General features: G+C 48.2%; 1 protein-coding gene across 9 annotated transcripts in view; it reads right to left on the bottom strand.

Annotated features, from left to right (window-relative positions):
- Nucleotides 1–26,822, bottom strand: part of DIP2C (disco interacting protein 2 homolog C) — a 436,795-nt gene that overhangs the window by 11,876 nt on the left and 398,097 nt on the right. For 5 of the 9 annotated variants that reach the window (XR_010146752.1, XM_016962527.4, XM_024346148.3 and 2 more), the window contains 2 exons: nt 25,125–25,186; nt 1,877–1,934 (listed from right to left, as the gene is read on the bottom strand). Coding sequence is in view for 8 of the 9 variants with exons in the window: in XM_016962527.4 (XP_016818016.1) it covers nt 1,877–1,934; nt 25,125–25,186 (120 nt within the window). In the remaining variant the exon portion in view is untranslated. Of the gene's footprint in view, nt 1–1,876; nt 1,935–25,124; nt 25,187–26,632; nt 26,663–26,822 lie in introns of all 9 variants that reach the window. The other 4 variants (XM_016962526.4, XM_024346149.3, XM_024346153.3 and 1 more) reach the window with 1 other exon arrangement.

Here is a 26,822-nt window from a genome sequence, read left to right on the forward strand (position 1 = left end):
ACACACAAGCCAACCTCAATCTCGTCTTTATGCCATTTCGTTTCAAGACTGTTTAGAAAGCAATTAAATCAAAACTATATGCCACATAGTTATGACCCATTATACAACCACAGCCTCACAATCACATTCTCACTGTAACTGTCAATATTGTAGGCTGTTATGGTGACCTTAAAATTAAACATTTTGATTGTCAGTCATACCTCAATAAAGCTAAGAGAAACCTATTGAAAATCATGAAAATAATGTTTGAACAAAAACATGGTAAATGATATAATGTTTAACACAGCCTGACCTTGCAAAATGGGAATTTTCAGTTGTTTCAATGAAGTTATTTAAGATATTTACATAGATTCAATATTACATCTCACATCATGGCACACGCATGGATGGAGGGTGATGCTTGCAGTAATCGCTGAAGGAAGGGAGTCACAGAGTGACATTTTCAGGGGTAAGCATGGACTCGAAGATAACCCAAAATGCTTTTGGCAAAATGATATAGTAGGCAGCTGCTCTGGTGGTGCCAGAAGGGAAAGATTGTGGGTCAACTGCTGGTGAAGTCTGCAGGTTTTCGTTAGAACGTCCATGTGGATCTCCAGCTCATCTCCACCGAATTTTCAACTCAAGATACTGGGGAACTTTTTCCTGCAGGTAAACATCTTTTACTGTAATAGATGTCAGTACTAAGCATTTCCTTTTTTTTTTTTTTTTTTGAGACAGGGTCTAGTTCTGTCACCCAGGCTGGAGTGGCATGATCACAGCTTATTGGAGCCTTAAGCAACCCTCCAGCCTCAGCCCCACAAAGTGCTGGGATTACAGGCATGAGACACTGGCTCTGGCCAGAATTTCCTTCTTAAAGTTTAGCTTAGAAATATCTCACATTCCACTGATACCACTTATATAAGGAATCAAAAGTTTATTCTGGAAATCTTGAATATAGCCTGTCTCAGATCAGCTCATCTAACATTTATGATTGAGATAAAGGCAAAACATTTTATGGTAAAAACACAGAACGTCTTGGAATAGTCACACTGTCAAATCTCACTTAAGTCTGAAGTGAGATTTCAGGGCTCTGGGTTCTGCTGCTGACTATGGTCCGCCAGACTGTTAGGATGGATGGTGAGCACATTCCTACTGTTGGAACCAACTCTGTGAAGAATTCTAACTTGCAGCCATGCAGGCAATTTTATAATAGAAGCAACACGAGATGCTTTTAGAATTATGTCAATGGAGAAGGAATCTGACAACTGGGGCCGAAACGGGGAAAAAAAAAAAAAAAGTCTTTATTTCGGTGCTTAAATATCTTTCTTGGTTGTCTCTTGTTAACCATTCTTTTCTACTTTCATAGTAATAGATACCCTGATTTTTAGGTAGGCCTTTACATATTCAGAATTGATATCTCAATAGTTCCCAACCTTTAGCTAGGTGTGGCCATGTGACCACATTCTGATCAATGGAATTTCAGTGTAGGACAGCTTGGGAACCTTCTCTATGGTCTGCATGCTTTGTTCTCTTCTTTTTCTGTTTCTCCTCCTGCTGGCTGGAATGTGGAAATGATGGCTGGAGCGGAAGCAGCCGCTTCAAGCTCCTGAGGGGCCCCTGGTAATTGGGCTCCAACACGCAGAACGAGGCTGAAGGCACCAGGGCCTGTGCTGGCTTCATGGAGGAGGAGATGCCTATTTCCTAACTTTTACCTGAGAAAAGAAGTCTAACTTGTTTAAAACACTGTTATTTTGAGTTTCTATACTCACTGATATGTTACTTTCAAGAAAGCGTTTTGGAAAAAACATTCTAAAAAATACATTTCCTAAAACTTCAAAGCCCATACACTCAGAAGCAAATGGATAAAGAAATGCGTGCTTCTTCCTGTAATACTTACCTTTCCCGATTCCATCAGGGGCAGGCTATGAGGGGATCCTCTTTCCACTAAGCGGACTCTGCAAACAGAAAGAGAAAATATTCCTAGATGTGTTTGCTCTCCAGTTTTCCCCTTCACCAATTCACACGAGGTCACGAGCCTGGCAGCTGTCCAGGAAAGCTGATTCTGAGCATCATCCAACGGCAAGGACAGAAGCTGCAGAAAGAGCAGCCCAGCAGCAGAGGAAACTGAACCCTAAGCGAGGGCCACAGAGAAGGCAGATGAAGCCGCATCTCTCAAACCTGCAAAGTAACTGGGAAAATGACTCTGAGCTGAAAGTAACCAGGAGTCCACTTATCATTTTCAGAAAAGGAAAAGAACATGGATTACAGAGTATCCTTGAAAGAGCTGCGGGTCACCCACGACTGTGTTGCCTGGTCCTCAAGCACCGACGGCTGTCCTGCGGGTGGAAGGCAGGGCCAGATGTTCAGAGGCCGAGAGCCCTCCCAAGACGGCGCGTGCACCGAAGGCAAGGCCAGGTGTGCAGCAGCCGAGAGCCCTCCCAAGATGGCGCGTGCACCGAAGCCAAGGCCAGGTGTGCAGTGGCCGAGAGCCCTCCCAAGACGGCGCGTGCACCGAAGGCAAGGCCAGGCGTGCAGCGGCCAAGAGTCCTCCCAAGACGGCGCGTGCACCGAAGGCAAGGCCAGGCGTGCAGCGGCTGAGAGTCCTAAGACAGCACGTGCATCAAAGGCAAGGCCAGGCGTGCAGCAGCCGAGAGCCCTCCCAAGACGGCGCGTGCACCGAAGGCAAGGCCAGGTGTGCAGCGGCCGAGAGCCCTCCCAAGATGGCGCGTGCACCGAAGCCAAGGCCAGGCGTGCAGCGGCCGAGAGCCCTCCCAAGACGGCGCGTGCACCGAAGGCAAGGCCAGGCGTGCAGCGGCCGAGAGCCCTCCCAAGACGGCACGTGCACCGAAGGCAAGGCCAGGCGTGCAGCGGCCGAGAGTCCTCCCAAGACGGCGCGTGCACCGAAGGCAAGGCCAGGCGTGCAGCGGCCGAGAGTCCTCCCAAGACGGCACGTGCACCAAAGGCAAGGCCAGGCGTGCAGCGGCCGAGAGCCCTCCCAAGACGGCGCGTGCACCGAAGGCAAGGCCAGGCGTGCAGCGGCCGAGAGTCCTCCCAAGACGGCGCGTGCACCGAAGGCAAGGCCAGGCGTGCAGCGGCCGAGAGTCCTCCCAAGACGGCGCGTGCATCAAAGGCAAGGCCAGGCGTGCAGCGGCCGAGAGTCCTCCCAAGACGGCGCGTGCGTCAAAGGCAAGGCCAGGCGTGCAGCGGCCGAGAGCCCTCCCAAGACGGCGCGTGCGTCAAAGGCAAGGCCAGGCGTGCAGCGGCCGAGAGTCCTCCCAAGACGGCGCGTGCACCAAAGGCAAGGCCAGGCGTGCAGCGGCCGAGAGTCCTCCCAAGACGGCGCGTGCGTCAAAGGCAAGGCCAGGCGTGCAGCGGCCGAGAGTCCTCCCAAGACGGCGCGTGCGTCAAAGGCAAGGCCAGGCGTGCAGCGGCCGAGAGCCCTCCCAAGACGGCGCGTGCACCGAAGGCAAGGCCAGGCGTGCAGCGGCCGAGAGCCCTCCCAAGACGGCGCGTGCACCGAAGGCAAGGCCAGGCGTGCAGCGGCCGAGAGCCCTCCCAAGACGGCGCGTGCACCGAAGGCAAGGCCAGGCGTGCAGCGGCCGAGAGCCCTCCCAAGACGGCGCGTGCACCGAAGGCAAGGCCAGGCGTGCAGCGGCCGAGAGCCCTCCCAAGACGGCGCGTGCACCGAAGGCAAGGCCAGGCGTGCAGCGGCCGAGAGCCCTCCCAAGACGGCGCGTGCACCGAAGGCAAGGCCAGGCGTGCAGCGGCCGAGAGTCCTCCCAAGACGGCACGTGCGTCAAAGGCAAGGCCAGGCGTGCAGCGGCCGAGAGTCCTCCCAAGACGGCGCGTGCGTCAAAGGCAAGGCCAGGCGTGCAGCGGCCGAGAGCCCTCCCAAGACGGCGCGTGCACCGAAGGCAAGGCCAGGTGTGCAGCGGCCGAGAGCCCTCCCAAGACGGCGCGTGCACCGAAGGCAAGGCCAGGTGTGCAGCGGCCGAGAGCCCTCCCAAGACGGCGCTTGCTTCGCAGCCACAGGAGCAGAGAGAATTGCCGGGCCCTGACGGCAAAGGTACTCAGAAAAGAAACTCTTACTTCAAAGAATACATAATGATAATTTAATCTTAAGAACTGCCAAGGACATCGCAGTGGGCCACAACCAGAGCTTCGCTAACGGTCCTCCCAGGTGCATTATTTATTTTGAGGCCTTCACTATCGGTTTTGCATTTTTACCAGGTGCCTAGTGGACCATGACACTCTTCATTCACCTAAGGGGCAATTTTTTTTATTTAAACAAAATAAAGCAAAGGAGAAAGTGCTTGAAGGCTTGAAGACGGCGAATCACAGGACGACATGCCTCCCACCTGGGCACAGGCTGCGAGCAGGGGGCCTGTGGGCTCCTGAGACACCCTTCCTACCATCCCCCACTGATGTGTTTTGTTTTTTTTTTGTTTGTTTGTTTTTTTTTTAAAGAGACAGGGTCTCGCTCTGTCACTCAACCTGGAGTACAGTGGCACAATCATGGCTCATCGCAGTCCTGACCGCCTGGCCTCAAGCAATCCTCCCACCTCAGCCTCCTGAGTTGCTAGGGCTACAGGTGTGCACTACCACATCTGGATAACTTTTAAGTTTCTGTAGAGATGAGATCTCACTATGTTGCTCAGGCTGGTCTCAAGCTCCTGGTCTCAGGTGATCCTCCTGTCTCGGCCTCCGAAACTGGCGAGATTACAGGTGTAGCCACCATGCCCAGCCCTCACTGAGATTTGAAACATACCAGGGACCCACTCTTACGCACTCGACACAGCAGTCTTCCTCTGTAACTGACAGATGTACCAAAGAAGGAGGATGAAGGGTAGGGAAGGGGCAGGAGGTGACAAGAAAGAAGGCTGAGTGTCTCGGGGCCCTGAGGGACCAGTCCAGCACAGCCCTCTGCGTGGCATGAGGGAGGCCACGGAGGGTGTGCACCTCTCTGGGAATGGGGGTGTTTCTGCTGCCACAGCAGGAGGCACCCAGCAGTGTGGTAGGTGGCACCGGCCTGACGTCCTCCACGTGCCAGATATGTGGTGTCAATAAACCAGGAAGCGGCGCAAAGGGCTTGACAGGGCCTTGACCGGCTGCACTGCTCCTGCCAGACCTAGGGCTGTCTGCAGCCAGGGGTACCATCTCCTCTGGCTGTTGAGTGACTGAGGCCACAGGACAATTCCTCCCCCCCAGCCTGGTGTGCCTTCTCTGGTTGCTGCAGACAGAAGCACCCGTGCCAGGGAGGATCATCTGTGGCAGAAACAGGGAAGGCCGGCAGCACTTTCTCCTCTGCGGGAGAACAGAGAGGAGATGCTGGGGAGGGTGCCTGTGTGCATCAGCAGGAGTCTGATGAGGGAGAAGGACTTACTGGAGCCATTTCAGATCAGATGACAACCATTAACTCTGTGGTGTCTGTCTTAAACGGAAACCTTGATGCCAACAGCCGATGAGGGCTGCCAAACAGCTCACACGATTCAAACTCTTACGGAACACGCCGATAGGCTTGATGACGCTAACCTCCAAAAATGCCTTAACTGGCTGTTTTAACACAGAATTGCAAGAAACTAAAGAACTTTTAGGAGCCTGGTAGCATTATGCTAATTCAGGACTTGCCACAAGAATACCTAGAATTTGCGGTGCAACACAAATGTGCTCTCCTCTGGACACTGACCACGGAGAAGCTCACAGCCAGAGGTGGCACGCACATACTTGGGATGTCGGCAGGACGTGGCCGTGCCAGGACAATGATGCTGACTCCTTCCTCCGCGCCAGGAGGCCTGCAGATGTGCGCTGATCTGAGCGGCCAAGTGGAGTCAAAAGCCAGCGAACCGTGGGCTTCACCCCAGATGAGGACAGCAGTAGAGAAGCCAGGCCACGCTGGCCGGGGCAGCAGTGAGAAAGGGGCACCTGGAGATGGTGAGGAGAGGGAAAGAACTAGAGGGGGGTCAGAGGCCCCCACCTCAGCATCCTACAAAGGCCAGGTGACCAGCCAGGGAGTGAAACTCAGCCAAAACCGAGGGCTGTTTAGGACACACCATCTCCATTTCTGCGCCCAATCCTCAGTCATCTTTACTTTAGGACGTTTGAGATCCTGTCGCTGGCCGGAGTCAGATGCACCTAGCAGCTCTGGGAGCTGTCGCTACAGGGATGATTTCAGACAGGGTAAGGGCATCACTCAGGAAACAAGGCTCTGGAGTTATAAAAGTGATGGGCAAATGCCCCAGGGCTCTGCCAGGCAGGGCCCAGGCTGTGCAGCATTCCCAGATCTTCCTTATCTCCATCCCTGTGTGTTTTTACCTTGGCCTGTGCCCAGCCACTAAAGGGGCATGGAGGAAAACAAGACAGGTGAGGCTCTGGGCAGGTGTGTGCTGGCCAGTGCCTCACCCTCCGGCCGTATGTCCTTCACTCTCTCCAGCCTCTGTCCCCATATTGATTCCTAAGCCTCAGGAAGCGAAGCAAGACGGAATCTCAGCTGAGAACCTTGTCTGAAGTGTTGAAAACATGGAAGATCATCAAGAATTCCCTCTCTGGTTCATGTGAAAAAGGTGTGTTTTGTATGAAAACAGGCACAGGGTGCTAAATCACTCAGGTCGGTGCTGGATGAAAAAGCTAAATATCCTGCTAGCAAATGCCACACAGGAATTCCTTCTTCTACACCAAGGGGAACAATATCCACACAGCCAAAAGAGGAAAAAAGCTACCCCTTATCTAAGGGCAGAAGAGATGTCTTCCTAAAGAACTAGGAGATATATCTGTAACATACACATCAGAGGGCTGATTCCCTCCATGTGCAAAGAACTCATAGAAATGAAACCAGGTGATCTTGGTTGTTCTCAAAAGTAGTGTTCTCCACAGTTACAGAGCGGGCTGAGTTAAGACCCGGGTCAAACTGTGCTGCTCGGTGCCGACTTTCTCAAACTGGGGATCATATGCAGACATCTCCAGGTTTGGGCAAATTAAATGAGCTATGAATCTGAAGTGCTTGTGGTGCGTGAGTGATAAGTACCTGGGGTTATTAACACTTCTCGGTTAGAACCAGGTTGTAAGGTTAACACCAAGGCGTTGCCTGGCACACGAGAGGTGGGCTGCTGGAGGGAGATGCAGAGGTCTGTGGACTCCGGGAGCCAGAGGGGAGCAGGAGGACTCCATGGGGGAGGGAGAAATACAGGCTCAGCCAGGCTGGCCCTCTCCTGTGGGAAGTGTGACTGAGCCACCAAAAGGACCAAGTGACGCTGTAAGAAGACTCTCATCTTCCAAGAGCCATCGTGCCGAGGCTGGCGTCCAGCAGAGCTCACCTTCTGTGAGAGCACCTGCCGCTCAGGTCACACTGCAAAGTCAGCTTTAGAAAACTCAGGGCTGAGGAAACCTGTCAGCTCCAGATCCGGAACTTTGTGCCACTTTTCTTGCTGCCTCCAACGTGCATTACTGCTGTCCAAATCGGCTCCACGAACCATTACTGCTGACACCCTTCCCTAGGTGAAAGTTGGTTTTAAACAGTGCACCTACTTTCACATCAAGGTTACAATTTAACTGTGTGTCTGAATAAACTCTTCCAGCCTGGCCTCTGTCTCACCCCTTATTTCTTCTCGACTCCAGTATAAATCTTGGACTTGCGGGGAATAAACTGTCTTTTCATCCTACGCTGTCAAGTGGACTTGAAGTTCAGACTTTTGCTAGAAAAGCAGAGATAGAGAGTTGACATGAGGGAACTTGCTACTAGCCTCTAACTTGCCCTGTCCTTGAACTGCCCTCAAATGGACTCAAACTTAGCAACCTGTTTTGCTAGAAGCGACGTCTCGGAAGGCTGAAGCCCTGATGGCGCCGTGCAACCGAGTGGGGAACGAACGCACGGCTGTCACAAGAGGTCTGTGAGGTCTTCATTCTTCATTCGTGCCTCCTGGCATCACACGTCTGGCCTCCTGGGAACAGGTGGGAAGGTGCTGCTGAGATAATCAGGTTTTTCATCATTTGTCTAAAGAGAGCCATGGTTGAACTTCTCACTAATCCTTCCCCGCAAAGCTACAGAAGAGACTCTTTCTTCCTCCAACTGAGATTCTCACCCAGGGGCAAGGAGCCTTGTCTGAGCCATGCAAAGGTGGATGAGCACAGCTGCCCTCTGCCCAGGACCACCACCCCCTGGCAGCACCCGCTGGCTGGCAGAGAATCCATCAGCACCCCAGCTCTGGAGACGTCAAAACAACCAAGAAACAAATAGCATTCTCTACCCCAACAGAAGTGCGCCGGCATACGGCAGCACTGCCCCCGCCAGAAAGACAACTGCTTCGGACCAGTGCAGCTGGAGCCCCTGACCAATGCCCTGGGGTGGGACATCTGATGCAGATGTCAGCAGAGCACCCACTGGGAGCCCACCCTGCCTGCCCACACCACTACTCAGCACTGGCCTGATGGTCACTCATGACCTGAAGGGTCCAGCATCCTCAGCACCTTCAATCTCAAAAACCAGCGTGACAGACCAGATGCAGACGGAGCTGGTGCTGTCCTCAGTGCCAACTCTGTGGCATTTCAAGGGGAGCAAACAGGACGCAGGGAAACCCGGTCATGGAAAGCTGAGCTGCAGCACAGCCACGCTCACCGTGTGAGGATGGCATTTATGAATGTGCCGCTGAAAAAACAACCAAAACTTTTACTTAATATTTTAAACTACACCTTCTTCCAAAATTAACTTGAAGCATTTAAAATACCCAATATAATAAGACCATCTGAACAATAAGCTTTTAAAAATCCCCAAAGATAGAGGGGAAATTAAATACTCAAAAACTTCAGGTTAATTAACAGAGATGCTGTGACTGAGTCTAGCCTGCAGCTTCCTGGCAGCTAAGGTACACAGAGGATGAGGCAAGTGTTACTGTCAAAGTTGGGATTTTAGTATCTTGCCACTTACTTTGCAATCAGTGAAGCACATAAGAGCATTAAAATCACAAGGAACAACAGTGCTTAAAAATAACAGGCATCATGTTCACACATCCAAAACCACAAACAAAACCAAAAACAAATGCACTATTATTTCTACAGGAGGTCCTCCCAGGACTCAAGCCCTAACAAAAGCTACAGACGACTGCATGAGACGGCCCACGGTGGCCACCACAAAAGGCTAAGGGCAAGAAGATCTGGATCAGGGAAGTCCAGAAACAGATACCAATCACCCAAAAAATGAGCAATGAGAGAAAAGAGGAATGTTTTCATCTAACCTAACCGCATTGCACAAATGAAGTACCAAAGCATACTTTGTGTACTTTTTTCATTTATAAAATTGTAAACTTAACCCTCTCCAATCCAAACTCTTCTGTCCATCCTTTTCCCTTTTCTCTCCCTCGGGTGGAAGAGAGCTCTGTGTTTTCTTCCCATAAAAGACACCATTTGCAGTTGTGGACTGAGCCGACCTTGCAGCCCAAACTGCCCTCTTCCATCTTCTTCCAAGGCCAGATGGGTTCCAAGTTTCAGAAGTGCTCGATTTCTGAACGCTAATCCCGAGCACAGACCCCTGCAACCTAAGACCCTAATCACATGCATCAATACTCTGGGTGCATCAATATGCTGGGTGCAGTGGCTCACGCATGTAACCTTAGCACTTGGAGAGGCTGAGGCAGGAGGATCACTTGAGCCCAGGAGTTTGAGACCAGCCTAGGCAATGTGGCGAGACCCCATCTCTACAAAAAATGCAAAAATGAGCAAGGTGTGGTGGTGTGCACCCGCAGTCCCAACTACATGGGAGTATCAACTGAGTTTGTGAGGCAGAGGTCAGTGAGCTGGGATCATGCCACTGCACTCCAGCCTGGGTGACAGAGTGATACCCCATCTAAAAAAAGAAAAAAAAAAAAAAAAACAGAGAAGAAAAAAAATGCATTAACGTTTCTGTGGCAAAGAGTGGGATAAATTGTTTATCAATTTATGTCCATTCATAAAGTTTCCATGACATTCATTTGCATCGAATTAAAAAAAATTTTTTATTTTTGGGAACTCCTTCGTTTTTAAAAAAATACTTACTGAATAAGACCTCAAAAGCACAGGCCACGAAAGCAAAAATAAGCAAATAGGATTATAAATAACTTAAAAGCTTCTGCACAGCAAAGGAAACAAAGTGAAAAAACAACCTACAGAATATAAGAATACATTTGCAAACTACTCACCAGACAGGGGATTAATATTCAGGATATAAGGAACTCAAACAACTCAACAGCAAAGAAAAACCCAAAAAACAAAAAGAAAACTGATTAAAAAATGGGCAAATGATCCAAACAGACATTTCTCAAAAGACATAAATGTCCAGAAAATACATGAAAAATGCTCAACATCACAAATCATCAGAGAAGTGGAAGTCTTTTTTTTTTTCTTAAGTGAAAGCAAGTTTATTAGGAAAGTAAAGAAATAAAAGAATGGCTACTCCACAGGCAGAGCAGCAGCAAGGACGGCTCAGCTGCTTATACTTATTGTTAACTAGGGAGGTAAAAGTCAAAACTACAATGAGATATCATCTCATTCCAGTTAAGATGGCTATTATTGGCTGGGCGCGGTGGCTCACGCCTGTAATCCCAACATTTTGGGAGGCTGAGGTGGGTGGATCATGAGGTCAGGAGATCGAGACCATCTTAGCTAACACAGTGAAACCCCGTCTCTATTAAAAATACCAAAAATTAGCCGGGAGCGGTGGCGGGCGCCTGTAATCCCAGCTACTCAGGAGGCTGAGGCAGGAGAATGGCATGAACCCGGGAGGCGGAGCTTGCAGTGAGCCGAGATAGCGCCACTGCAGTCCCGCCTGGGCGAAAGAACGAGACTCCATCTCAAAAAAAAGAAAAAAAAAGAAGGCTATTATCAAAAAGACAAAAAATATCAAATGCTGGTGAGGATACAGAGAGAAGGGAACTCTTATACACTGTTGGTAGAAATGTAAACTAATACAGCCACTATGGAGAGCAGTACGAAGGCTCCTTAAAACACACATACCCTTGGGAGGCTGAGGTGGGCTGATCACAAGGTCAGGAGCTCGAGACCAGCCTGGCCTATATGGTGAAACCCCATCTCTACTAAAAAAAATACAAAAATTAGCTAGACGTGATGATAAGCATTTTTTCATGTGTCTGTTGGCTGCATAAATGTCTTCTTTTGAGAAGTGTCTGTTCATATCCTTCGCCCACTTTTTGATGGGGTTGTTTGATTCTTTCTTGTAAATTTGTTTAAGTTCTTTGTAGATTCTGGATATTAGCCCTTTGTCAAATGGGTTGATTGCAAAAATTTTCTCCCATTCTGTAGGTTGCCTGTTCGCTCTGATGGTAGTTTCTTTTGCTGTGCAGAAGCTCTTTAGTTTAATTAGATCCCATTTGCCAATTCTGGCTTTTGTTGCCATTGCTTTTGGTGTTTTAGACATGAAGTCCTTGCCCATGCCTATGTCCTGAATGATATTGCCTAGGTTTCCTTCTAGGGTTTTTATGGTTTTAGGTCTAACATTAAGTCTTTAATCCATCTTGAATTAATTTTTGTATAAGGTGTAATCAGAGAAATGCAAATCAAAACCACAATGAGATACCGTCTCACACCAGTTAGAATGGTGATCATTAAAAAGTCAGGAAACAACAGGTGCTGGAGAGGGTATGGAGAAATAGGGACACTTTTACACTGTTGGTGGGACTGTAAACTAGTTCAACCATTGTGAAAGACATTGTGGCAATTCCTCAAGGATCTAGAACTAGAAATACCATTTGACACAGCCATCCCATTACTGGGTATATACCCAAAGGATTATAAATCATGCTGCTATAAAGACACATCCACACGTATGTTCATTGCGGCACTATTCACAATAGCAAAGACTTGGAACCAACCCAAATGCCCATCAATGATAGACTGGATTAAGAAAATGTGGCACATATACACCATGGAACACTATGCAGCCATAAAAAAGGATGAGTTCATGTTCTTCGTAGGAACATGGAGGAAGGTAGAAACCATCATTCTCAGCAAACTATCACAAGGACAGAAAACCAAACACAACATGTTCTCACTCATAGGTGGGAATTGAACAATGAGAACACTTGGACACAGGAAGGGGAACATCACACACTGGGGCCTGTCGTGGGGTGGGGGGAGGGGGGAGGGATAGTATTAGGAGATATACCTAATGTAAATGACGAGTTAATGGGTGCAGCATACCAACGTGGTACATGTATACATATGTAACAAACCTGCACGTTGTGCACATGTACCCTAGAACTTAAAGTATAATAATAAAAAAAAAATTAACTGGGCGTAGTGGCCTGTAGTCCCAGCTACTCAGGAGGCTGAGGCAGGAGAATCACTTGAACCGGGGAGGCGGAGGTTGCAGTGAGCCGAGATCATGCCACTGCACTCCAGCCTGGGTGACAGAGTGAGACTGTCTCAAAAACAAAACAAAACCAAACCAACCCCCCCCCACCCCACCACACACACACACACACACACACACACACACACACACACACACACACACCAAACTATGAACAGAACTACCATACGATCCAACAATCCCACTACTGGGCGCCTATCCAAAGGAAATGAAATCATCAGTGTACTGGAGAGACATTTGCACTCCTCTGTTTACTGCAGCCTGATTCACAATACCCAAGATATGAATCCACCCAGGAGTCCAACAGCAGATGAATGGATATGGAAGGTGTGGTATGTAACATTGAATAGGATTCAGCCATAACAGAGAATGAAATCCTGTCATCTGCAGCAAGATGGACGGAAGCGCAGGACACTAAATAAAGTGAAATAAGCCAGGAATAGAAAGTTAAATACTACACGTTCTCACTCATATGTGGAATCTAAAGAAAGATGATTTCATAGAAATACAAAGTAGAACAGTGCATACTGGAGGCTGGGAAGGGAGGGATGGGGAGAGATTTGTTAAAGGAAACAAAATCACAGCTGGCTGGGAAGAATACGTTCCAGTGTTCTGTACCACCGCAGGATGACTATAACTAACAGTAATTTATCATTCAAATAGCTAGGAGGAAGATACCAAATATTTCCAAAGAAATGATGCACGCTCCCGATCTAATATCCCGATCTGCTAACTACATGTTATATGTATTGAAACATCACTATATACCCTATGAGTTGTACAATTATGTGTTAATTTTTAAAAAAGTTAAAAATACACTTTTTAGGAGTTTCAGATTTAAGAAAAATTGAGCAGGATGGTAGAGCTCCCACATTGCCCTACAATACGCCCCAGTCTCAGAATGTGTACATATCCAACATTAGTTAGAATTAGTAAGCCAACAGTGAGACGATTTAAATCTATCCTTTACTCGGCCTTCCTCATTTCCCCCTAATATCCCCTTCCTGTCCCAGGATCCTACCCAGGATTCCACATGACAATTGGCCGTCACGTCTCCCTGAGTTCCTATGGGCTGTGACAGTCTCTCAGAAATGTCCCTGTTTTGCTGACCTTGACGGTTTTGAGGGGACTGGTGAGGTGTTTTGTAGGCTGCCCTTTGGTTGGGACTTGTCTAACATTGTTCATGGGTAGACACGGATCACAGGCGTTTTGGAAAAAGGCCTCAGAGATGAGCGCCCTTCCCATGGCGTCATATCAAAGCCCCCCTGCTCATCACTGATGGGACCTCGCACTTAGCTGGGTCACGTTTGCAGGTTTTCCCCGTCCCTTCCACATGCCCTCTCTGGAGGCATCGCTCTGCTCAGCCCATGCCGGAGAGGAGAGGGTGTGTGCTCTCTTCTTGGCTTTTGAGATGCGACACTGCTGGCCTCATGGAGGGCACAGCCTCCTGCCTCTGGGTGACCAAGCCCATGCCTCAGGCCCATTAGCTTGTGATGGGCAGCCGTCTGACAGAGGAGGTCTAATGACCGTGGGGCTGCAGCATTCTCCCAGGTGGAATGAGCACAGATAGCTGATCCGTCTGCACAGAAGTGTGCACAGGGCAGAGAAGCAAGGTGACAAGGGGACTCCTGAGGGTCTTCTGGGCTTTGCTTCCAGACCCTCCCTGTCACTGGGCTGCACCTCCACCCAACCCTCCAGTTCCTCAGGCACCTCTCTCCTACTTCAATCTTCGCTTGCTGAAATGGTCCAACTTGGTTTCCGTCACTTTCCACCATGAAGTGTGACTAATGTGGATCAACTTTCCCTTTTTGAGTAAGACTAGAAAGACTTGAAAAATAATTATAGATTTGATATGTTTATGAGCACGTGTAACAATTTTTTCAAACTAATTTCAAAATTATAGTAAGCTTGCAAGAATGAAAACAGTATAAAGAACACTTCTAACACCCAGGTTCACTGCTTGTTAATATTATGTTCCATCTGCTTTATACTTTGCACTGCCCACCCCATCTTACACAATGTGCACACACAGTTTTTTCTGAACCATTTGAGGATAAGTTAAATACATCAAGGTAAGTGTGGATTTCCTGAGAATAGGGATACTATCTTACAGAACAGTTATCAGTTTCAGTAATTTTAATATTGATCCAATATTTAATCTATAGCCTCTCTTCCAATTCTTCCCATTACTCCAGTAATGTCCCTACAGCTCCGCCTTGAGTGCAGGGCTCACCCTAGCATCAGGCTTAATATTTTGTTGTCATTTCTTTGGCTTGCCTTAATTGGGAAGATTTCCAAAGTCTTTTTTATCTTCATGACGTTGACATTTTTGAAGAATAGTGTCCCTGCCTTTAAAAAATATTTAAAATTATTTAATTCAAAGTAGATCAATGACATAAACGTAAGAGATAAAACTGTAGACTGTTAAAGGAACAGTCATGTGTTGGATATGTCATTTATTTCTTGGCTACCACACCAAAAGTATATGCAGAAAACAAAGAGGATAAACTGGACATCAAAATTAAAAGCTTCTGTTCATCAAAGGACACAATGAACAGAATCAGCGGAGTGAAAACGCAACCCAGGAAATGAAAGCAAGATTTGCAAATCACATATCTGTTAAGGGGCTAATATCCAGAATATGTAAGGGACTCTTACAATTCAGTAGCCAAAAAAAACCTAAACCCAAACCAAACAAAGAAACCACTCCAGCTAAAAAGTGTGGAAAAACTTGAATAGACATTTCTCTAAAGAAGGTATACAAATAGCCAGTGAGCAAGAGAAGATGTTCGACAAGACCATCACTAGGAAAACGCACACCAAAGCCACAACGAGATACCACCTCACACCCATTAGGATGGCTACTCTCAAAAAAATAGAAAACACCTACTGTTGGTGAGCACACAGAGAAACCAGACCCACGTGCACTGCTGGCGGGAAGGTAAAACAATGCAGCGGCTGTGGAAAACAGTATGGCAGTTCCTCCAGAAATATAAGTAGAACTAATGTATGGTTCAGCAATTCCACTTCTGAGTATATACCCAGAAGAACTGAAACCAGGTCTTGAACAGTATCTATAAACCCATGTTCACAGCAGCCCAAAGGTGGAAGCAACCCAAGTGAACATCGGCAGACAATGGATGAGCCAAGTGTGGCATATACGTACAAGGAAATATTATTCAATCTTAAAAAGGAAGATTTTGACACAATGCTACAACATCGATCAACCTTGAGGACATTATGCTAGGTAACATCAGCCAGTCACGAAAAGACAAATACCACAGGACTCAACTTACATGAGGTACCTACCTAGAGTAGTCAAATTCATAGACAAAGTAGAATGGTGGGTACCAGGGGCCGAGAAAAGAGGGATGGAGAGTAGAGATTTAATTAGGACAATATTAAGTGCGTGGAGAAACCAGAACCAGGAGCAGCCCTGCTTGTGTGGAGAAATCGGAATCCAGGCACAGTCTCGAGCGTGTGGAGAAGCCGGAACCCAGGCGCGGCCCTGAGCTTGTGGAGAAGCCGGAACCCAGGCGCGGCCCTGAGCGTGTGGAGAAGCCGGAACCCAGGCGCGGCCCTGAGCGTGTGGAGAAGCCGGAACCCAGGCGCGGCCCTGAGCGTGTGGAGAAGCCGGAACCCAGGCGCGGCCCTGAGCGTGTGGAGAAACCGGAACTTGCCCTAAGCAGCCGGGCAACTCCTTCTCCACAGAAAGGACTTGAAAAGTATCTTTTTATTAAATCATAAAAGACATCTTTTATTAAACAGAAAAATAAGCTTTTCTGTTTATTTCAACAAAAGAACTATCAGTGTGTAATCCCTAAAGCCAAAGAGAAGAGCAAGTTTCCAGCAGGAGAGTAGGCTCAGCAGCATCCACCGGCACTGAGCGTGGAACATTAGGGTGGGGTCGTAGGTGGCCTTGCCGGGTGCCACCAGGGAACCGTGCAGACATGGGGCTTTGTCTCTCATGAGCCAGCAGGAGATGAACCCAGACCCTCTGAGGTGTTCAGCTGTCAGGAGAGAGGGCCGTGGGGTGGCCGCGGGTGAAAAGGGTCAAAGGAGGGTTTTTGTTTTTAGACAGCATTTATCATGTCATGTTTACATGCAGAGAAACGACTTCAGAGACAAGGAAACGCTGGTGATGTCAGAGGGAGGGGATGCTGGTCAGCCCAAGGGCCTTAAGCAGACGGTAGATGGTTGGGGTCTGGGGAAGGTGGAGCGGGTCAGGGGAAAAGGCAGCTGCAGCGGGTCACAGTGGGTGGGAACTGCTCATTCGCTGCTTGTCTCATTTAGGAGATAAACTGAGGCCCTAAAAGGTTTAACGTTACATTGACACGGCAAAGTGAAAGAAGAAATTAGAGAATGGGATGTAAAGACTAAAAATATTAATGAGTTTAAACATGGACACAGTCTCTCTGGGATATGGATGGTAATTCTAAAAAAGAAGAGACAAAAATATGGCAACAAGCCTGCCTCTTCCATCTCCTGAAAACACACCTTGGAGGGGCAGGACCCGGGAGCCCGCCTCTGGTAACCGCGTCCTTGCCCGCTTGCAGGGTGGCCACAGTGCTCCATGACTGCTCTCCTTCCACACACACCCGGCCAGGGGATTTTTGGAGAGTGGGGAGGCAAGAGAAGTGGGAGCAGTGCAAACCAGACATGAGGAGGACGGCAAAGCCTCGCAGGAGATTGTGTCCAAATACCACAAGTGACATGGTGTGAAAGTGAATTATTTTTCATTCGGTTTTCCCACTGGTTTTCAAGTAGACTGCAAGTTTTCAAGTAGACTGCAAGTTCTATTTAAGGAATTGTGAAAGCCCTACTGTCCCTTACCCGATGATCATCTCAAGTTGGGTTCATGCCTGAAGACAGCCAGAGCAGAAATAAAGGAAAAACTATAAACTAATAAGAAAAAAGGCATTTGCATGACTACATACACATAATTGTATATCCATGTAAAGGTATAACTGTATCAGATAATTGTACTGAGACTTACAGCTGGCCAGCATTGTCCCAAGCACCTGACGCATACCAAGAATCCTCCTAATGACTCTAGGAGTGGCACTGCTTTTGCCATTTCACAGGCAGAGAAAGTAAAATACAAGAAGGCAACGTGTGCAGGATCACATGGCCAGAAAGTGATAGATCTGAGGCCAGACAATGGGTCCTGAGCTTAATCCAAGCACCTGTTAAATTCATTGCAGCCAGACAAACCACCCTGAGGCTCAGCTCTGGTACCCAAGGGACGGGGGAGTGAGGGTGAGGCTCCTGGGTACACTGCTGGGACAGTCACCTGAGGATCATATGAAACACTGAGAAGCTGGAGGTAAAAAGTACAGTCATGTACTTAACGACAAGGCAACATCCTGAGAAATGAGCTGTCAGTCCATTGTGTCATCACGCAAACACCACAGAGTGGACCTACACACACTGGGATGGGGTAGCCTCCTACGCTCCTATGCTGTATGGTACGGCCAAGTGCTCCCGGGCTGCACACCTGGACAACATGTGACTATATACAATTGTAATACAACAATATTTGTGTATCTAAACATAGAAAAGGCACAGTAAAACATGCTGTGAAAAGATAAAAAATGGTGCACCCATATAGGGAACTTACCCATAAACAGAGCTTGTAGGACTGGAAGCTGCTCTGGGTGAGTGAGTGGTAAGTTCACACAAAGGGCTACAACATCACTGCACGTGGCTGTAGACTCTGTAAACACTGTACTTGTAAGCTAAGACATCACCTCACACGGCTGTAGATTCGTAAACACCATACTCGTGAGGTCAGACAACATCGCATGTGTCTGTAGGTTCGTAAACACCGTACTTGTGAGCTAAGACAACACTGCACGCGACTGTAGATTTGTAAACACCGTACTTGTAAGCTAAGACATCACCGCACGCGGCTGTAGACTTCATAAACACTGTACTCATGAGCCAAGACGTCACCACACGTGGCGGTAGATTCTTAAACACTGTACTCGTAAGCTAAGACATCATCCACATGCGGCTGTAGACTTTGTAAAAACTACTCGCGAGCTAAGACATCACTGCATGAGGCTGTAGATTCATCAACACTGCACTCGTGAGCTAAGTCATCACCGCACGTGGCTGTAGATTCATAAACACTACTCGTAAGCTACACTAAATCTATAAGAAAATTCCCTTGTTAAATAAATTAACCTACATTTACTGTAACTTTCTATGTTGTAAATTCCTTAAAGCTTTTTGACTCACTTATAAAAACAGATTAAAACATATTGTACAGCTGTACAAAAATAATTTATCCTTATATCAAGTTTTCTATTAAAAGTTTTTTACTTTTTCTTTTTCTTTTTTTGAGACAGAATTTTGCTCTTGTTGACCAGACTGGAGTGCAGTGGCGCGATCTTGGCTCACCGCAACCTCTGCTTCCCAGGTTCAAGCGATTCTCCTGCCTCAGCCTCCCTAGTAGCTGGGATTACAGGCACGTGCCACCACGCCCGGCTGATTTTGTATTTTTAGTAGAGACGGGGTTCCTCCATGTTGGTCAGGCTGGTCTCGAACTCCCGACCTCAGGTGATCTGCCCGCCTCAGCCTCCCAAAGTGCTGGGATTATAGGCATGAGCCGCCGCGCCTGGCCGAAAGTTTTTTACTTTTTAAACTTTTTTTTTTGTTATAAACTAATACACAGACACACATTAATCTGGGCCTCCACGGGGTCAGGATCACTGAAATCACTGGCTTCCACCTCCACATCTTGTCCAACTGGAGGGTCTTTAGGGCAATGACATGCACAGAGCTGTCATCTTCTGTGGGAACCATGCTTTCTGCTGGATTCCTCCTGAAGGACCTGCTGAGGCTGTCTTACAGTTAACTTTTTTATTGTTAAGTATAGAGAATATGCTCTAAGATAACGACATTAAAGGTAAGTACATAAACCGGCTTCACAGGTGTCTATTATCACAGTCCAGTATTATGCATGTACTGTGTATGATCCTACATGCTATACATTTATACAACTGGCAGCACAGGTTTATACTAGCATTGCCACAAACACATAATGCATTGCATTATGATGGCCACAACATCAATAAACTCCATTTCACAGGAATTTTTCAGCTTCATTACAGTCTTACGGAACCACTGTCATTTAGGGGACACTGTCTTGGGGACCACTGTGGTCTGTCATTGACAGAAACAGCACTATGCAGCACATGACTAATTCAGCAAAGGGACACGAGCTCCACAGACAGCCCAGCTCTCAGTCTGCTAAGACCACAGGCCATGATGAAGGGACTAAAGACCAGCTGGAGAACTCTGGCCCCCTCCCAGCAAATCCTTCTCATGTACACATGTATGCACACGAATGCACACACACACACACTTCCACATATATGCACATGTGTATACTTGTAACAACTCCACATACAAAATACAAGGCAATACTAAGACTCAGTGTGCATGTGCACATGCAACACACACACAATACTCACATAGCCCACACACTAGCACACTCATCTGCATGCACACACGTACACATGTAACATACTTACACACACACAAAACAGTACACTACACTCACACATGCAAACTCACACTTGCATGCACATGGGAGTGCACTTGCATTCTTGCAAACCCTTATATACTTGTACCACATACAGGCACCCACCCATGCAACACACACATGCACACTCATACTTGCATGTACTCGTGTGCACAAATATCTGCTGCATATTTGTATGCACACACACGACACGTGCAAAGCCATAAATGTGTACACATTTGAAACAGTCACACAACTGCAACATACTTGCAACACACTCATGGCACATATATGCACGTGTCTATACTTGCAGCACACACTACACTCATGCACATGCATGTGCAGTTGAAACACATGCAGTATTGCACACACGTACACTTGTAACACACAACAGCATATATACACAACACACTTGCACAAACTCATACTCTCATGCATATATGCACTTATACTTGTACCCACATCACACTCACCCATGCAACACATGACACAGGCAAGCTCGCACATGTACAAACTCATTCACATGTGCAGACACTATTCACACACTTGCAAAACACACACGCATGTATGCACAGCACACTCACACATGCACTGAGACACACACACAAGGACCTGATCGGGTGAAAGGCTCCTGTTAAGCTGTTTGTCTTTGTCTCTATCTTCACTCCCTCCATTCTGCTGCTAAGTCTCAAGTTTACTGATGTACTTTTATTCTGTGGCCCCTGCTCTCAGGATCTTGATACTTGGGCTAACCGATGAGTAGGAATTAATTTAGTATCTATGCTTTTCTGGTAATACCCTTTAGTTATGACTTCAGGTTACAAGCCTGGAGGAAGCTAAGAAAGTTTTCATTCTAGGACTTTACACCAATGTAATGTTCTTAAGATGTAAAAAATTGCTAAAACTGTTTCTTTTTCTTTTGAGACAAGGTCTTGCTCCATTGCCCAGGCTGGAGTGCAGCGGTGTGATCATGGCTTACTGTAGCCTCTAACTCTCAGGATCAAGCAGTCCTCCCACCTCAGCTTTTTAAGTAGCTAGGACTATAGGCACATGCCACCACACCTAGTTCATTTTTAAAAAATGTTATAGAGATGGAGTCTCGCTATGTTGCCCAGGCTGCCCTCAAAACTCTTGGGCTCCAGTGATTCTCCTGCCTTGGCCTCCCAAAGCACTGGGATTACCGGTGCGAGCCCATTCCCAGCCTTAAAACCGCATCTTCAAATGCAGACAAATATATATATATATATGTATATATATATATATATATATGTATATATATGTATATATATATATATATGTATATATATGTATATATATATATATATATATGTATATATATATATATATATATTATATTTTTTTCCTATCTAAAGTCTGAAAAACTCAAGTATTCATGGAAAGACCAAATTGGAAGTCATTGAGAGACTTATGATTTCATTTTAAATGAATTACACTGTAACAAATATTTTAAAAATGAACAGTCACTTGCAAATAGTCTCAACACAATTTCATCATTTCCTTCCTGCACATGTGGGACTGTAATCTGTTCCAGAAGCAGGGAGTGTGTGTCTCCTCACTCTATGATGCAGAAATGCTCTCCACGGTGACCTGTCACAGATGCAGGCAGGTCCCACCCACCATGGCTCCAAGAATAAAAAGGGCATCAGAAACAGGGGCAGAAAACCAAGCAGAAATGGCTAATACCCCTGTTCGACAACTGACTTTCACAATGGTGGTCTTCCTCTGTAGGCCGTCTTTCTTGTGCGTGTGCACATTCATATTCTCTCTCAAGGAAATTGCATGTGCATACCAATAAGCTAACCTTCTCCAGAGTAATTAGGCGATAATTGGGCAGGTGCCTTGGAGCTCGCAAGTGAGTGTGCCATTAAAGCAACAGGAACAGTAATTAATCCTGTGACAGAGCCTAATGCAGATCAAGTGAGAAAACCACCATCCCATTTTTATAGGAAGAGTAACAAGAAAGAAATAAGATCACTGCTTTTAGTGGCTCTCATTTCACTGCCTCCCGACTGCTGGCCTTGGACTGTCGACTTTCTCACCCTCTGTGGTCAGCAGCCCTGGGCCGGTGGATCAGAAGAGGTGAGTCCTCTGTCACCATCCAGCTGCGGGAGCTCATAGTGACAGCATCTGCCCCAGTCTGGCTCTTCACAGCATTCCTTTACTTTGTCCTCACAGGTGCCTGGGAAGACTGGTTTTACTGCACCTGTTCTGAGCACCCCCAGAGCTCCTGCTGAAATGTGATTCCCAGGGTTGGAGGTGGGGCCTAATGGAGAAGTCGGAGTCATGCAGGCAGATCCGTCATGATAAATGCAGGCCTTCCCTGGGGGTGAGCAGGTTCTTGCTCTACCAGCTCCCGGGAGAGCCGGTGGCTAAAAACAGTCTGTCCCCTCCTCCCACCACGTGATCTCTGCACTTGTGGCCCCTCTTTCCCTCCACCATGAGTGAAGCTCCCTGAAGCCTGACCAGAGGCAGATGCAGGCACCACACTTCCTGTACAGCCTGCAAAACTGTGTGCCAAATACACTTCTTTTCTTTATAAATCACCAGCCTCAGGTGTTCCTTTACAGAAATGGAAACAGACTAAGGCAAGAGGGAAACTGAGGTTACAGAGTGTAATACCTCGTCCCAGAGGAGCTGACTTCTGACCCGTGTGACCCAGAGCCCCCTGCCAGTGGCTGCAGCACCAGGCATATTACATGCTGGTAAAGGTTGAAAGTGATGCTGGAGATTAAAGCTGGATGACATTTTTACCTAGGAATATTTAAGGGAGGTTTAAGGAAGGAGAGGGCTTTGGGGCTGGCTTGGAGGACTGGAGAAAAGGCCCCTGGGGCCACACTCCTTGGAGGTGGGCTGGGGGCTGCGGACTGTGAGTGGGTGGTGAGGGCATCGGAGAGCAAGACTGGGACGCCGCTGAGATTCTCTGCAGTGGGGGTAAGGGAGAAGGGGCCCAGCCAGACAGAGGGGACCACAGACAGACCTGGTCAGAAAGGTCAAAGAGAGAACATCACGGAGAAAAAAACAGAAAGGAATGAGAAGAGTGAGAGCAGACCCAGAAACCGGGAGGGAAGGGCAGCGTGGTGTCCCACCCGAGAGCACAGGAGGAAGAGCGGCACACGGTCCATCTGGAGGGCAGCAGGGAGGGTTCAGGGGTGCCTGGGCGGGGCCCAGCACACGGTCCATCTGGAGGGCAGCAGGGAGGGTTCAGGTGTGCCTGGGCGGGGCCCGGCACACGGTCCATCTGGAGGGCAGCAGGGAGGCTTTGGGGGTGCCTGGGCGGGGCCCGGCACACGGTCCATCTGGAGGGCAGCAGGGAGGGCTCAGTGGTGCCTGGGCAGGGCCCGGTGAAAGGAAGTCACTTTACAGCCAGACTTTGCTTTCCTTCTTTTTATGTAAAATGCCAGGTCTGAGTCTCATGAAGATGTCTGGCATCCGAGGAGCTCCCCTCGGCACTGCTCAAGGGTGAGAGCCTAGGCCAGCTAGCAGCGACGGTCAGCGGCATGGGTGCCGACCAGAGGCATGCAGTGGTGTGTGGGAAAGTGAACTGCACTGCCAGCTCCTGTTCCTATGTACTCTCACTTCCATTTCAGATGCTTTCCAAAGCAGCTAGCAGCCTAGTCAGGGAAAAGGTTACGCTTTGAGGGCCAGGCCACAGACAGAACTGCATACATGTGTTATTGATGAGCTACTGCTCACTCCTTCAGGAAGTTATATAATTATGAGTTATTTTCCAAAGAATTCTTATGGGGAGTCAGGTGGATTTGTTTTAATGCCCAGAAGTGATTATTTAGAAAACTGTATGCCCAGAAACAAGTTATCTAATCTAAAACTACATTTCTGATTTTTCTAAGTGTTCCAGACTGAACTTTGTCCCTGGCAGCTGGTGGCCTTGGGGGCAGGCGTTGCCTCTGGCCCTCAGCCTGCAGGGCCTCCTGAGGGCTCCTACGTGGCCACCACTCTTCTGTGATTTTATAACTGTGCAGCCAGTGGTTCTGTCGACCAGAGGGCCTGATGGAAGAGCCACAGGGCCAGGCATGCATCTACGAGTGTGAACCGTCAGGGCGGGCGTGGCTCCTGGCCCTGGCATGTGAGCTCTCAGCCACTGGCCGTCCCATGCAGGCTGTCGGGACACCCCTGGTCTCCCCCCACCAGATGCCAGCTGAGCCACTGCCCAACTTGTGCTGATTGAAAATGCCTCCAGGCATGTCAGACATCCCTGGGGGCACAGGCACACACAGCAACAGGTCACGGAGCGGCTGCTGATGGCGATAAGGGAAGGCACCATGTCCCACGCACTTCACCTAAGCAACAATGAATGGGCACCTCTACAGTCACCAAGTGGAAGATGATCTGTTTCAATGGGGGAAGTCTGCAGTAAAAATGACGCCTTCTTTCCTTCCTCTCTGGCATCTTAGTGGGTCCTCCTTGGCGGGCACAGATTCCTCTAAAGTGCTTCTCATCCTGCTCAACCCCATGCCTGCCTTCTGGAGTCCTCACACTCTCACCAAGAACTCCACTTTTCTTCTCAGGGGGCGCTTAGGAGGCCACATAGAGAAGGTAACCTGACCCCAACCCCTATTTCAAGCATCTTGACAAAACATTTCCATTCATGTAAAGAAATGTGGGCAGGATGCTGACATTCTACGACGGGGGCAAAATGGTGCATAAAATAGGAAGGAAAAGAACCGAGTGCCTGCCTTCCAGTGAGACGGTCAGATAAAGCAGCTCTGGCCATACTCCTGCTATCACACCTGCCACTGCTGTCCTGCAACAGAGTTTCTTTTTTTTTTGAGACGGGATCTCACTCTGTCACCCAGGCTGGAATGCAGAGGTGCAATCTCAGCTCACTGTAACCTCTGCCTCCCAGTTTCAAGCAATTCTCCTGACTCAGCCTCCCAAGTAGCTGGGATGACAAGTGCCCGCCACCAAACCTGGGTAATTTTTAGTGGAGACGGGGCTTCACCATGTTGCCCAGGCTGGTCTTGAACTCCTGACCTCAGGTGATCCGCCTACCTCAGCCTCCCAAATACCTGGGATTACAGGCGTGAGCCACCGTGCCCGGCCAGAGTTTTCAATTGCAAACTTCAAGCCAATGCCTAACTCCACCACTTCACTCATGAGACAGTTACACTCTGGGCAGATAAACATCGTGTGCACCTCTTCTTCTAGATGGAGACCTGCATGCAAGGCCGCAGAACAAAACAAAAAAAGGAAAAAAAGAAAAAACCCAGAAGTGTACAGTACCTGTCGTGTCTCAGGGCTCTCATGTCCACGTAGACAGTGGTTGGGTCAGGTCCTGAGGTTCCCTGCAAGCAACAACAGAGTGGTTAACTCAAGTTTACGTGGAGGGAGATTGGGGTCTGTGCTTCTACTAGCTAGGAAACATTTCTTTTGTAAAATCTTAAAGTGAAAAATAAAACTAAAAACACTTAGACCAGCAACTTCTCAAGGCACCTGCTAACTTTCAGTTTGATAACCTAAATTCCAGAAGGAATATCTTATTAGGATAATACTGGATTCACACAGCTTGACCGCCAATATATAAAAATAGGTAAGAAAGGAGACAAAGCCACGCACTGTGCCAAAAAAAGGAAGGCTGAAAACTGCCAAGACGGCGCTGCAAAAGCAGGTTGGAAGGATATGAAGCATCTGTGCGGAGAAATTTTTACCACATGCATCCACCTTTAACAACAAAAGGTGTATTTTGAGGGCCCAGGACGGTGAAGCAGATGTGTGATATGGATGGACAGGCCAGGGAGGAAGAGGTGAGGGGAGCATCTTGCTCCTCTGGGCTCTGCTGGGGCTCTGGCTCTCTGGCCTGAGGAGGGCATTTCCGGCCAAGACACAGGTCAGAGAAGGGGCATTTTATCCTGGAGAGCTGGGCAGGACTTTGTGGTCTGAGCCATTCCACTGGGCTGTTGATTTTACACAGGGGTCCAGAAATCTTTTCTTGGCACCATAAATTGCTTGAAAAATTACACCATGCTGACTTCTGACCAGTGACCTCTGTACACAGAAGAGCAGTATCATGAAGGCTGCATTACAAACCAAAATTGTACATTCATTTTTGGGGAAGGCAGTACAATACCTTGGTTGGAAAAAGACTAAACCTACAATAAATTTGCCAAAAAATAAGGGAGCCCTTCAGAATTCATTTGAAGAATTACATTAAAATTCTTCAGGAGAGAATTCCAATTTTTGTACTAAAGGCACAAAATTGTCTTATATTGCTTATATATAAGAAAAAAAAAGACAATGTCATGAAAACATACCATAGTACTCAATAACCCTGGGCCCTGGTATCTCACCACTGAGACAGGGAAAAAGAACAGCACATGCGAGTCAGCCTCCCGGCGGACGCTCCCAGTGACAGCTCTACCCCCGGCTGCTCAGCAAAGCCGCCCCACAGACCAGCGCTGAGCAGAGAACCGGCCCACAGTGAGTAATGCAAAATACAGCCATGGAGGGTCAATTAAAAATAAGTAAATGGAAAACAGGTGGAGAATTAAGTACAACAGAGATGAACCAAACTGGCAAATGAACCACTGACCGCGCACCCCGGGAAGACAGCGTCGGCTACGCGTGAGGCCTGAACGTGACATTGCCCGGCCGGCAGCACCCATGATCACAGGGCCTGCAGACCCCCGGCCAATCTCTGCACTCAACTGTTAGTCTGTCCCACGGCTGGATGCGGGCAAGGCAGCGGGGCTGGGCAGGGAGGCACGGGTGTGACGGACAGGAAAGTCCCCTACCTGCTCGGCCAGGGTCCACAGCCTGTGAGGCTACAGCAGCAGAAGGGTGAGGACGAGAAGAGAGGAGAGAACACCAGACAACAGAAACCAACACACACAACACACACAGACACATACGACCCGACAGTGAAAAATGGGATGGAGAAGAGGGAGGGGTGGGGAGGAGAATGCGAAAAGCAGGAAACAAAAT

This window comes from Pan troglodytes, chromosome 8 (assembly GCF_028858775.2).
Source record: "Pan troglodytes isolate AG18354 chromosome 8, NHGRI_mPanTro3-v2.0_pri, whole genome shotgun sequence".
Lineage (NCBI taxonomy): Eukaryota > Metazoa > Chordata > Mammalia > Primates > Hominidae > Pan > Pan troglodytes.